This window comes from Heterocephalus glaber, unplaced genomic scaffold (assembly GCF_053883595.1).
Source record: "Heterocephalus glaber isolate CG9 unplaced genomic scaffold, H.glaber_assembly_v1.0 deba00001446, whole genome shotgun sequence".
Lineage (NCBI taxonomy): Eukaryota > Metazoa > Chordata > Mammalia > Rodentia > Bathyergidae > Heterocephalus > Heterocephalus glaber.
The window spans coordinates 1,529,010-1,542,125 of record NW_028258298.1 but is presented as its reverse complement, the minus strand read 5'-3'; the positions used below and the strand labels follow the sequence as shown (position 1 = coordinate 1,542,125).

The 13,116-nt window shown below is 39.7% G+C and overlaps 1 protein-coding gene across 1 annotated transcript in view; it reads right to left on the bottom strand.

Moving 5' to 3' along the window:
* The window catches only part of Ncapd3 (non-SMC condensin II complex subunit D3), a 73,460-nt gene extending 60,884 nt beyond the window's left edge, over positions 1 to 12,576 (bottom strand). The window contains exons 1-9 of the mRNA XM_004862668.4: positions 12,397 to 12,576; positions 11,968 to 12,274; positions 9,773 to 9,927; positions 8,967 to 9,129; positions 6,645 to 6,829; positions 5,856 to 6,026; positions 5,698 to 5,759; positions 5,263 to 5,350; positions 1,825 to 1,958 (exon numbers count right to left, since the gene is read on the bottom strand). Coding sequence (XP_004862725.1) covers positions 1,825 to 1,958; positions 5,263 to 5,350; positions 5,698 to 5,759; positions 5,856 to 6,026; positions 6,645 to 6,829; positions 8,967 to 9,129; positions 9,773 to 9,927; positions 11,968 to 12,031 — 1,022 coding nt within the window. The 5' untranslated portion in view covers positions 12,032 to 12,274; positions 12,397 to 12,576. The remainder of the gene's footprint in view (positions 1 to 1,824; positions 1,959 to 5,262; positions 5,351 to 5,697; positions 5,760 to 5,855; positions 6,027 to 6,644; positions 6,830 to 8,966; positions 9,130 to 9,772; positions 9,928 to 11,967; positions 12,275 to 12,396) is intronic.
* Between the last annotated feature and the right edge of the window lie 540 nt (positions 12,577 to 13,116).

Below are 13,116 nucleotides of genomic sequence, written 5' to 3'. Positions count from 1 at the left end.
TACCACTCCCGTGATTTAAAAATTCCAAATATTAAAATAAATCTACCCACATATTGTAAGTTGTTTCCATAAAATAAAGAGCACAGGCATAAGGTATTAGAGTAGAAAACTGTTAAGTATTTCCTATGTATAGTTTTAGAGAGCTGTTGTTGAAAAGCCAAGTCAGGAAAAAACAAAAATGCAATCTTCATACAGCTATTTTGACTAGTTGTTAAATTTCATTTTAATACATAAAATATAGCTAGGCATAGCGGCACATGCCCAGGAAGTACTCCAGGAAGGCTAAGGCAAGAGGAGTTCAAGTTTGAGCCCAGCCTGGACAACTTACACTATTTTAAAAGGGGGGTGGGGGGAGCTTGAGATGTAGCTTATTATGAAGGAGTAACCTCCAAAAGCAAACCACACCAAAACAAACCAAAACTCACTACTAAGACACACTACCACCTTGTGGCAGGACAGAGAAATGCTGTTACTTTAATGCATTTGTAACATTATGTCTCCAAGCTCCAAGAATTTATTATAATGTCCTTATTTGATCCATTTTTAGCATTAAATTTATTTGTATCATTACAGGAATGTTATTGCAATGGGCAACGTGATGAACTCTCATAGAGGAACCAAAGTGACCATGTTTCCACCTAAAGAATTTAGTTGTTTAATGTTTAAAAAAACCCTTAGCAGCCAAGCTTGGTGGCACATGCCTGTAATCCCAGCACTCAGGAGGCTGAGGCAGGAGGATTGTCCTGAGTTCGAGACTAGCCTGGGTTACATAGTGGGTTCAAGGCCAGCCTGACCCTGTCTCAAAAAACAAAAAAAACCCAAAAAAACGAAACAAAAACAAAAAAACAACCACCCAACAGCAACAACAAAAAAACCTTAGCGAGACATGATGTGCTCAGTGATGAGAAGACATCATCACCCCATGTTTCCAGCTCTACACAGTGCATAGCTGCAGGCAAATACACAGTCCCAGGTGTGTACTCACCACTCTTTTCTGCACCTCCACAGTGCATACCCAATATTCAGTGAGGGAGGGAAAGGATAGCTGAGGACACAGCAAATGTATCTTTCCCAATAAAGCTAAGACAGGACTTTTAAAGCGGAGCTGAGTGACTCATGGAGAAAAAGTAGTCTATCAATTATTGCTAAAGAAGCAAAAGAAATTTACTTTTTTCCTCCAGGAAGGTCTTTCTATTGGGGGAAAGAAGATAGAAAAGTGAGAAGAAATTAGGAAAAAATGGCAAGGAACAAAAGCAAAGAGATGTGCATAAAGAAAAATAAAACAGGAAGAGGAAGCAGACTTCTTTCTCTGTTGGAGAGGTGAACACCTAAGCCAGTGATGGTGAACTTATGGCACACAGGTTACTGTGATTTTAAGACAAAAGATGTTAATGTAGTTGTTTGTTCTAAACCAACATCTCAGTATTCAGGTTTAATTGCAGTGTTGGCACTCTGTGATGAAGATGTGGGTTTTGGGGTATAGTTTGGCATTTGGTCTGTAAAAGGTTCGCCATCACTAACCTACACAGACAGTGGTAAGAAAAAGGAGTCAACTGTCTTTCTTAGAGGCTGACCCCACAGGCTGCATGGGATCAAGTTAGAGGCTGGCTCTGGCCTAAGAACTGCAGGTTTTCTATTTTTTTAACAATGCCTTGACACAGGGGCTACCAAAAATTATTCAGACCACAAGAACCAGATTATTTTGACACGCAACACTGCTATTCAGCCAGATATTCCGACTCCATAAGCATTGGAAATCTTGGTTAGTGTGGGCCCCAGAAGACTGAGGCAAAGATAAAGAGAGTAAACATCTGTGTGCCTCACCTGATAAACTGGACTGCCTGGTTTTTACGACTGATGACTTGTGAAGTAATAGTAAGAGGGGTGTGAAGGGATCCTTCACCCACTTCTAACATCAATATTACATTTAGCATTTGATGGAAAATACAACCAATAACCTAGAAGAGAAAAGAAAATTCAATTTATGCACGACAGAAAATACAAAGATCTCAAAGACAGTGACAATAATAAGTCACTTTAAGCCATCTGAAGATAGGCAAAGTTAACAGAATTTCTGGCTGAAAACTAGGAATGTGTTACTGGGATAATTAGAACCCAATAAATGCACAATGCATGAAAGAACTGCTTATAGAATACCATCTAGTCTCTCTCCCCATTCACTGCATATAACCTAGAATTGAGGGCAAGTAGAGAACTGCTACTTATAAATAGTAAAGAATGCTACTAATATTCTAAAAAGTATTCTAGTACTACTAGTACACTAGTAAGTACTAGTATTAGTAAGCACTAGTATTCTAAAAAGGGAGAAGAATGATATCTTACACTTATATTTTAGTTGACGTTTACAAAGCACTTTGCAATATGTTAGCTTATATAATTTATTTAGCTGGCTAATTTATTCATCTGACAAAACATCTACTACAACCAAACATGTAGCAGGTAGTACATTAAGTTACTTCTTTCATTAGCCAGACTTCAATATATTTAACTTTTAAGCCTTTCAACAACTCCATGAGGCAAGCAGGATAATGTACAATTTCCAATTAATAGATAACAAAAGAAACTCCAAAGGTGAGTTGGTTGTCCAAAGTCAAGTAAAGATCTGTTAAAACCAAAGCTGCCTAACTCTCCTAATTAAAAGGATAGGAAATTTTCCTTTCCATTTTAGCTTTTCAAATGTTAAAAAGGACATGATTAATGATTAAAAAGGACATTAATATTTCTGTGGATTATATTTTCTCCATATTTTAAGCACACAGAAATTATATATAATAAATTATAAAATATCGAACATTTTCTATGCAAGCATTTCACTCAGCATTTGGCATGTTTAACTTCATTTTTTTTTTGGTACCGGGGATCGAACTCAGGACCTTGCGCTTTCGAGGCAGGCAGCGGAACCACTGAGTTCAACCCCTGGCCCATGTTTAACTTCATTTAACCATTTACCAGTCCAATTTTTTAAACACAAGATGACCAAAAATTGCATGTTTTTTCATTAATTCTTATAAGATAATATAACATGAAATATAAAAATGACAATTTTATCAAATTTATTCAATAATTTTTCTGTGAATGGCATATCATAAAACATTTAACACACAAAGCAACATTACAAACTGGACAGCAGTATATAGTCTCTTTCTGAATTCTTTTTGTATTACTGTCTTTTTTTTTTTTGAGACAGGATCTCACTATGTAGTTCAGGCTGGCCTTGAACTCAGCCGATCCTCCTCAGCCTCCCCAGCCTCAGCCTCCTGAGTGCTGGGATTACAGGTGTGTGCCACCATGCCAGGCTGTCTATCTTTGAACAACATACTTTACACCATTGTGTTGGCCTTTCCTTTTTTTCTGTGGGTTGTATAATTTCTATAAATTGTCTACCCACTAAACAATGAAGACATCAATGATGGACGTCTTGGTTGGCATTTCTCTATCCCATATTTTTTAATTATTTGGTCTTTTAGACCTAAATTGTAAATGACTTTTTGAACCCCCTTGTTTTGAATAAATAATAAGTTCCATATTGTTTGGCCCAAAAAGTGCATAAATATTTTATGATATTTGATATTTTTTCCTCACTTTTTGATTACAGGATAGCTTGTTAGATGCTGGTCAACTCTGTCAACACCTCCCATAGATTTATTATAATCACTGACCAGTACTGGAATTTTTAAAGTTTTGTTTCTTCTTTCAAGTTTTATATTTTTGTATTATAAATAGTTGACAATAAGGAGATGTCTTTTCTGTCTTTCCATTTCATGACACAGACTTTTCCTCTCTGATATGCTAACACTTCTCCCTTTTTCAGCTTTTTTTTTTTTTGCAGATATTTGACCTTTCCCTCCTATTCAGTCTCAGCGTCTCAAACGTGTTCATTTTGTGCTGTAAAGGAGTATCACTGATTTCAGGAGAAACAGAAAAACTGCATCTAATGTTTTTATGGTAAGAGTTTTTATACACTGTAGCACAAAATTATAGGTTGTTTTTCACAAGTAAACATGAATTAGTAAAAGAAAATAACCAGAACTTATTATCAGATTTCACTAGAAACAGACATCAAAGGTGAATACAACATTCTAAACAAAAAGTATGTAAAAAAATAGCCAACATAAAACAAATAAACAGACGTACAAGCATTATGTCATGCAAACAAGAACCCCTGGTTGAAATGACATGTGCACGTGGCCCTCAGGAGTTCATCCATACTCCCGAGGGTCACACTGCCCAGGTTGCTGTGGGGTGAACTGTTAAGTGCCATAACTAAGGCTCTCACAAAGTTGAATACCACACATGGAAACAGAGCTAGTGAACAGTGGAGTCGTAATGTGAGTACAGCTGTGCAGGGCCTCGAGCATGCCCAAACCTTCCTTTAATCCCCATATGCTTCTACAAATTAGCTGCTGTAGATACCAGAAGCCACAGGACCTTGACCGACTATTTTCTCCAAAAATCTTGTTATTTTTTAAACATATCTAAGTTTAGAAATACTGTGATGCATAAATTCTCTAGCCTCGATGTTTATTGTAGTAATAATATTAAAGTAATTTAGAGGGCAACATCTGATATCAATGCTAACTAGGAATAAAACCCCATATAATTTCTGTAGAATTATCAGCTAACCTAATACAAATACAAATAGATATAATGAAGCACATATGAACTCCCAAGGGGAAACTTGAAACTCCTGTGACTCTCTATTCTTTTTTAGAATAATTTCATGCCTATTTCTGTAATAGTAACTTCAGCAGCTTATTTGTTCTTCCTACCTAATTCATACTGAAACCATTTTTTTTTGGTCTGAAATCTAACCACGAGCACATTGGATGTAAATCTGGTAACAAAGACTGGACAGTGAATAGAAATAGTGACACTGATTTTTATTATACAAATAGTAGAAGGTCCTAAAAATGTCAGTAAAATAAAATAACATGACAGTAGTTGCCATGGATAGTTATCCACGGATAACTCAAAGCGTGGCTGGCACTAGCGCAGAAAGGTTAACTAAAATGACTAGTAAAAGTAGAACAACTATACTGCAACAAAAGTTGTGTGAACACGGTCTTGTGAAATATCTTACGGTACTGTACTCACACTTCTCATCTGCGGTGGACTGCAGGGAACTGAAATGCTGGAAAGTGAAACTGCTGACAAAGAGGAATTATTAAATGCTTTTATATTTTTACATCTTTCTACTGTGTGGTCTCCCTGGTAACTAAATTAGATCCTCCTCACCCTTACCTTATCTCCTTCTCCATGAACTGGGGAACACAGCAAATATAATCCATGGTAGGCGAGTTCTGGTATGTATTTTGCTTGGGTAAGGTTTCTAAAGAAAAAAGCCAAAACACTTGTTAACAGACATGATTTTACTAGGAATATTTCTTAACTCTCTAAGCCTTATTTACTTGTTATTGTTGTTACTATTTTTGAGATGCAGTCTCACTGGTGCCCAATCTGACTTCAAACTTCTAGACTCAAGTGATCCTCCTGCCCTACCCTTCCAAGTAGCTGGGACTATAGGCATGTGCCACCTTAGAGGGCTTCTAAGCCAAGCACTGTTTAAGGGAGTAAATTCTACCCATATGCCAATTAGAATAAAATGACATATTTCTATTGAGGCAAAGAATACTATACTATATTTATATTGTAACTGTGGAAGATTTAATGGCTCACCTGGCTTGTGTAACATGAAATTCATGAAGAACTGGCTCGAAACTAGTTAATGCAACAAAGACCTGGAAAACAGATATCAAAGAAAAGTCTGATTTTTCCTATTTGGTAAGAAATTAGCCATTGTCTATGCCCTTTGAAGTTGTCCCAAGTACACTTACCTCAATACAAGTCTGAACACACTGTGGCTTTTCTTTGAGGGAAAATCTGGGCAGAAGCCTTAAAAAATTCTTCAAAAGGTCAAAGACAGCATTTCGGATTTGAGAAAGATCTCGGGCAGAAAAATAAATATTCTCTTCATCACCTTCTTCTTCTTCTATAATTTCAACCATCTGGATTATGGAAAGTCCAGGTCATATAGGCGACCACATAATAATGCCAAGGTTTATTTCACTCAAACCAAGCCCAGTTAAACTACAGGCAGCAGCTGAATCGCTGAGGTGATACACCCTTGACCAGGTCCCTTCATTGTAGATCCATGGCCACAAAGGTAAAGGACTCGACTAGATGATCGCTATAGCAGTTTCTACCTCTGTATTTTTTTGTTAGTGAGAATTCCTGGATTTCTCACAAGTCTGATGTCAGTAAACCTCTACTGTATAATACTGTCATGCAAGAAATGTAGAATTCATGCTATTCTATTACATTCTTAGGGACATGACCTTCAGGATACTTCAACTGCCCTAATGACAATCATATGGCAAATATACCAGTTAGCAAGCTGCCAAGCATACCTGGGAACAAGTTTAGCAAGAAGGGTGGAAAGGCTGCAATGCAGTACCACGTCCCTGGGTAGCATACAAAGCCCAAAGGTAACTTCCCATCACAGTGGATGGCAGATGAGAGTTTAGGACCATTTAGTTATAATCACAGGGCTCAAACTTTATCCTTAGAAGAAATTAAAACTCTGTGGTGGTGTAGATATGTTTTATTATTCCCCTCCTTCTCACCTCAGAATCCTCTTTCCTGGGCGGCTTTCCTCTCTTTCTGTTGCCCCTTGAATTAACCTGAGAGCTCCTAGGCTGTTCTTTCTTTCTTTTCCTATTCAATTTAGATTCCTGAGGCCAGCTCTTCTTTAGAATCTGTATGCACTTGTCAAACATCACTGGGTGGAACACTTGATTGGCTACACTGCCTAGTAATAAAAAACAAAGAATAAGCAAATTAAATTGTCTTCAAATATGCATATTAACAAACAGATAAAAACTTGAAAACAAAGCTAAAGACAAGATTTTCACTAATTTTGAATAATAATGATCTTTAATAAAAACACCCTTTTCAATTTCAGCCTTAAGGGTGAACAATAGTGTTAAATTAAATATAAATAGTAAGAGTTGGGTGTAGCGCTGCACACCTGCAATCCCAGCATTCTGGGAGGCTGAGGCAGGAGGACTCCAAGTTCTAGCTCAGCCCTGGGCAATTTAGCAACTTAGCAAGACCCTGTCTCAACATTTAAAAAAGGGATGGGGACTTATCTCAGAGCAGAGGCCCTGGGTTAAATCTCCAGTACTGCACAGATTAAATAAATAAATAAACAAACAGATTTCCGCATGTGGCCACAATAGAGTAACTGGTTTTGTACTTGTCTTCCTACTGGTAAGACACTAGAAAACTTTTAAGGTACTAAGAAACAAAAATTTTAAGGTACTAAGTAACAGGCAGTATAAGAAAAGCAAGCCCTGAAAAAAAGAAAACAATAAATCTACAATTGCCTGTTTTATACCTAAAGGCAATTTCTGGACAGCAACAGAGAAATGGTGAATCGAAGCAGATTATAAAGGTCTTGCTAAATTGAGAAATCTGAGTCAGGAAGTCAGGAGTAGTTGGAATATATGCAGCACTGAATATATGTGGTACTGAAGGAACTGGAGATACAAAAGAGCTCTAGAAATCTGCACAGAACTGAATATTAGGTATGCACGTATGGAGTAAAATCCAATCATGGTGGGAAAAGAAATATTTCCAAGAAACCAGAATTATTTTCACAATTCACACAAAGCTGAGACACATTTGAGCTCTAAACAGCCACAGTGGAAAGACTTAAAAGTCCAATGCATTCAGTAGAGACCTCACAGGAAACAAACCTTAATAATAGGGGTAAACTAAATATGGAATAAAAGCTACTTTATAACCGCCCTCACAGTTTTTAAAAAAGTTCTCAAAAGGATCAAGTTAATTTACCAACTGTGAAGTATCAGTACATAGCTCAACACTATTTAAAAGAGAGACACAAAATCCAGATACTCAACAACCTAACTCAAACAGATCTAGATTCAATGCAGTCCCTGCTAAAATCCCAGCTGCCTTTTCTTTTGGGGGAGGGGGCGAAATTCACATACAGATCTTAAAATCCACATAGAAATGTAAGGGTCTAAGTAAAGACAAAATGATCTTGAAAACTGTAGATAAATATTAAGTATCAAGAGCATCTACATCATAGTACAGAAACACTTAGAAACAGAAAGTAATTGGCAAGATAACAGCTTGCTGCAAGTGGTCCACACATTTTATAACACTTCCTTGCAAACACATCTGGCCAAGGAAGAGTGAAACTCAATTTCTAAAACTACCATTTTTCTAAGACTGCCTAGCTACAATCATGATACTAGAGTACCTAGCAATTAAGTTCTTTACAAACTTATTGCTAAAGGCATTATGGGAGCATTAACAATAATATGTCAGTTTTCAAGACTCTGAATGTTTTTACATGTTACCAAATCACACAGAATAAACAACATTTATTACAAATGCATTTATATAAACAATGGCAAACAACAAGCTGACCCTGTGATTATCTCTATCCTAAGAACTCAAGGTTCTCCAGCTCCATCTCTATGCTCTGTTTTTTCTTGATCAGATTTAGGATGGAGAGAAGGATAGACTTTTTCACTGCCCAACCATGTAAATGCTCTAACAAGCATGACAATGAGGAAGCAGAACAGTGCTCACAGGTAGATTTCATTTTGGTGTTTTCTTTCATCTAGTATTTGTAAGTAACCTACACACACCCTCCAAGTCAGCTTTAGATTACTTCTACATTACTTATAACTCCTAATACAATGGAAATGCTATGTAAGTAGTTGCTTACTGTATAATTTAGGGAATAATGTCAAAAAATTCTGGGCACGTTCAGTACAGATGCAACCATCATATGCCTAACCACACAGTACATATCAGCAAGTTGTAACATTTTTCAAGTATTTTCCATCTACAATTGGTTGAAGCTACAGATGCAGAACCCACTGATACAAGAGAGCCAAATGTATACATACCTGGTATTTCTAGAAGCAAAAAATAAAGTCCAGCAGCATGAAGACCATATTCTCGATACTTCACACTGACATTTTTTTTATGGACTACTTGAACAAAGTGATAGAATAATGCCACCAGCGTACTATAAGAAATACTGTTCTCAATGAAAAAGGTCCAAACGTTCTGGAGGGAGAGAGCAAATCATGAAAGCCAGTAATTAAGAGAAATGCCAAAAATCGCTTATTTATTTACAAGTATTTAGTGCCTCACAAAAAGAGTAATAAGAACTGGGGCTGAAACTCAGTGGTAATGCACATATTTAGCATGTGAAAAGCCTAACATCTGATTTCCAGCCCTCCCCTCCAAAAGAGTAACAGACCAGTCTGCTAGTCTGGCTCCTAGATAAATGATTGCCATCTTCAAAGGACTAAAACAAAAGATCAAAATTAAAAATTTATCATTCAAAATTACAAAGATAAGTACAAGAACTGTATTAAACATTTCAGAGATACCAATACCTAACATCACATGTTAAAAAACATCAAACTAGTACCTTGAAATTTTTGGAAAAAAGCTATTAAGATAGTCCAATGAGGGCTAGGGATTTAGCTCAGGGGGACCACGCCTGCCTCGAAAACGCAGGGTCCTGAGTTCCATACCCAGTACCACAAAAAAAACAGAAGTCCAATGAACAAACCACATCCTTATGTTTCTCTTGTACTCTTTTTGAACCATTTGCTAAAAAAAGCTAAAATTAGATTATAATAAGGACTCCTACATCTATTTAACACCTAAACATTACTAGCTTGATTGTTTTTTTCTTTACCTCTGAAGATCCACATTCTTCAATAGCAAAGGGGAAAAGACTTTCATAGAGTTTTGTGAAGGCACTCAATCCAGTCTCTATGATCTGTGCTTCTATGCTGGAATCCAAAGGCTCAGTCTCTGTGAAGTCCAATTCCCACACTGTGTCCACCCATTCTAGAGGAAAAATGCAACCAAATTAACAAGTGCTCAAAAACACTTAAAAACCAAGCACCTTTAAGCTGGGCATGGCAAGTGCATGCCTGCAATCCCAGCACTCAGGAGTCTGAAGTAGGAGGATCACAGAGTGCTGGAAGCCAGCCTGGGCTACATAGTGAGTTCAAGGCCAGCCTGAACTACATGGTGAGAGCCTGTCTCAGAAAAGAAAGCAAAGCAACGCAAAGCAAATCACCTTTAGACTCCACGTTCACTTTAGAAAAGTCACAGCTCACATTTAACTATACCAATATAGGTGTAGCGTAACTGAAACTAGTAAAAGTAAAGAAAATCTTTTTTTCTAATCACAACTGACAGTTTGCTATTAGCTTAATCATCTAAAAACATCAAGGAACAAAACACTTTTTAGATGGAACAGCTTTGGGGAACGACACTTTCACACACTTAATAGATAAGCTTTCCTATAAATTCTAGAAGACATTAATTAATGATGGCCTCACATGCACTTCTGTAAAAAAAATCTCATAACCAAGTTAATAAAGCTAAATAAAGTGTAGAGCACTTTCCTGGGCCCTGGGAAAATAATGTACCAAGTTATAAAACAGATAACAGTTGGGCATGGCGGCACACACCTGTAATCCAAGCACTCTGGAGGCTGAGGCAGGAGGATAGCTGCAAGTTCTAGGCCAGCCTTGGCTACATACTGAGTTCAAGGTCAGCCTGAACAGCACAGCCAGACCCTGTCTCGAAATAAATTAATTAAAAAAAATAGATACCATTTCCTTCAAGAAGTTTAAACTGGAGAAGACAGGTCTGACTCATACAGAAATAGCCCTTTGACCAATGGGAAAAATGTATTAACACCACATTCTCGCTGGATTCCCTGCCAAGCTCTCTTAACTCTAAGCCTTATCATACTTTTTCTAACCAGCTATTTTTCTTCAGTGTTTTCATTTTTATTGTCCCACACATAAAATTGGTACTAGATAAAAACGTGGAAATTTCAGAAAAATTATTAGTCAAAGTACTTCAAATTGATATTCTTTCTTTCTTTGCCATTGATTTAGAAAAGCTGAGCAAGATATATAGAAAAGAAGAGATGGGAAGCCACCACCTTTATTTTTTATCTCTTGATTCTCAGGGTTACAGTGCACTCAGCAAATGAAATGACAGTTAACCAGTTCCATCCTCTTTAGAATAAAATCTTCGCATCATCTTTTGTCACTTGAGACCCTGAAGGAGTCCTTGTAGCTCAAGTGACTTTGCACAAGATTCCTTCCAAAGATATGCAATATGCTGCCTAACATTAAGACCTCAAAAATACAACTGTATCTTTCTGTATTTCCAGTAATGTTTTAATGCTCCTATGTATCTCATTTCTTGTTTTAGCTTTGCATAGGATGGTTCACTACAGTCTAATTTGTAAGGAATTAACTGTCCGATTCCATAGTCCTCCTAAAGTCATCTGCATACCTTTAGTCACATCATTTCTAACACTTGGTTCTTGATAGGAAGTTAGCATGCAAAAGCAGCTAAGATACTTCTGCAACGGCCCGGGTGGAGTACGGACAGGCTTGGTTCTGGGAGGCAGGACAACCTGTGGGGTTGGGCATGAGGGGGTAAGCACGAAGGACAGGACACCGGGGTTTGTGGCCTGGCTGATGCCACTAGCTCGCTCCATTCTTGTGATGATGTCTGCTGCATTCGAGACATCTAGTAGGACCTATGAACACGAAGTCAAGAAACAAGCCTGGCTAAAGATATCTGCGAATTAATTCCACTGGAACAGATGAAAATCGCTAGGTCCAGGGAGACCTGCAGAATAAGAGGGAGCAGCCCAGGAAAACAGACTCAAGCATGGAGATCAACCAACACCAGCTCTTTTCCCTGCCGGCCACCGTCCCGGCGAGGCACAAGCCTGGGGACCCCACACGACGCCGGGAACTCCCCCCCTCCCCCGCCCCGGCCCGAGCTGAGGCACCGCCGTGGGCGCAAAGCACCTCAGCCTGTCCTTCGGGACTCGCGGCTGCGTCTCCTCACCGGGGTTGAGGTCCAGCGGGCACCAGGGTTGCAGGCCGCTCCCAAGGTCCCGCAGCGCCACCATGATACCGGAGGCACCAGCTTGCTACAGCCGTACTCAACTTTCAAAGCTCGCTCCCGCGCGCGCTCCGAGACGTTCCTGCGGACCAATCACAGCTTACGAAATTTCCAATCGCCCAATCAGCGTGCCGGACCTATTTCATCCTCTTCACCAATCATGTAGGTCGTTCGCCGCATGCGCAAAGAATAGGGGCGGGGCAGTGACGAGGTTGTAAGACGTTCGGATGGGTGGTATATTTATTGCTTTCTGTGTAAAGTAGGGGCCAGGCGCTACGTTAAAAGCCTTGTAGCTTCATTCCCGCCTCTTTTTTCTTAAATGCAGGAAAGCTAAAGATAATTTCAAACAGGATGCTACCTGTCATAACTCACCTTTGCCCTCTATCAAACGACATTTTTCTCGGGTGTCAAAGGGCTACCTTCACCGCGTCAGACGGTTCCCGGACGCTGTATATATTTAAATGGAGGTGGCAGCCCAGTGTTTACTGAGCTAAAACGATAAGGGAAAAGCAACCTAAAGCATCGCCGGAATATGTCTACATTTCTTTGTATTTGACAGAACCTCTGAGCCGGAGTTGTACTGGAAAGAAGCCGGGGCTGCCATCTCCATTGAGGGAGAGGCCCACTTTCTCCCACTGCACATGCGCAGTGAACACACCTCCTGGCAACCGGGAGGCTGAAAGAGAGAAAGGCAAGCGCATGCGTGCAGCACCTACAGCGCATCCGGCTGGAGCTTGCCTCCCCCTCTCGGCTCGGAGCCGCGAAACACCTCCGTGCGTTGCACCGTGGGAGCCTGGGCTTGCTTGCCCTGCTGCTCGGTGCTATACCCCGCCTGGTGGGCGACGAAACGTGCCCTCTAGGCTCTGTGCCGCTGCCCGCTCTAGAGTTGCACTGTCGACCCTCAACCCTCTCGCTAGCTGCTGCCCGCTGCTCGGGACTGGCGAGGTGCGGAGCGACCCTCCTCCGTGCACTGCTGCTGGGGCCGCGGCAGCCCGACCCCGGCCTCCTGGCCCTGCCTTGCTCTCCTTCCTGCGAGCAGAAGACCTCCCGTCGCCCCCCGCCCGCCCGCGGCGAACCAGGCTGTGGTGCAGC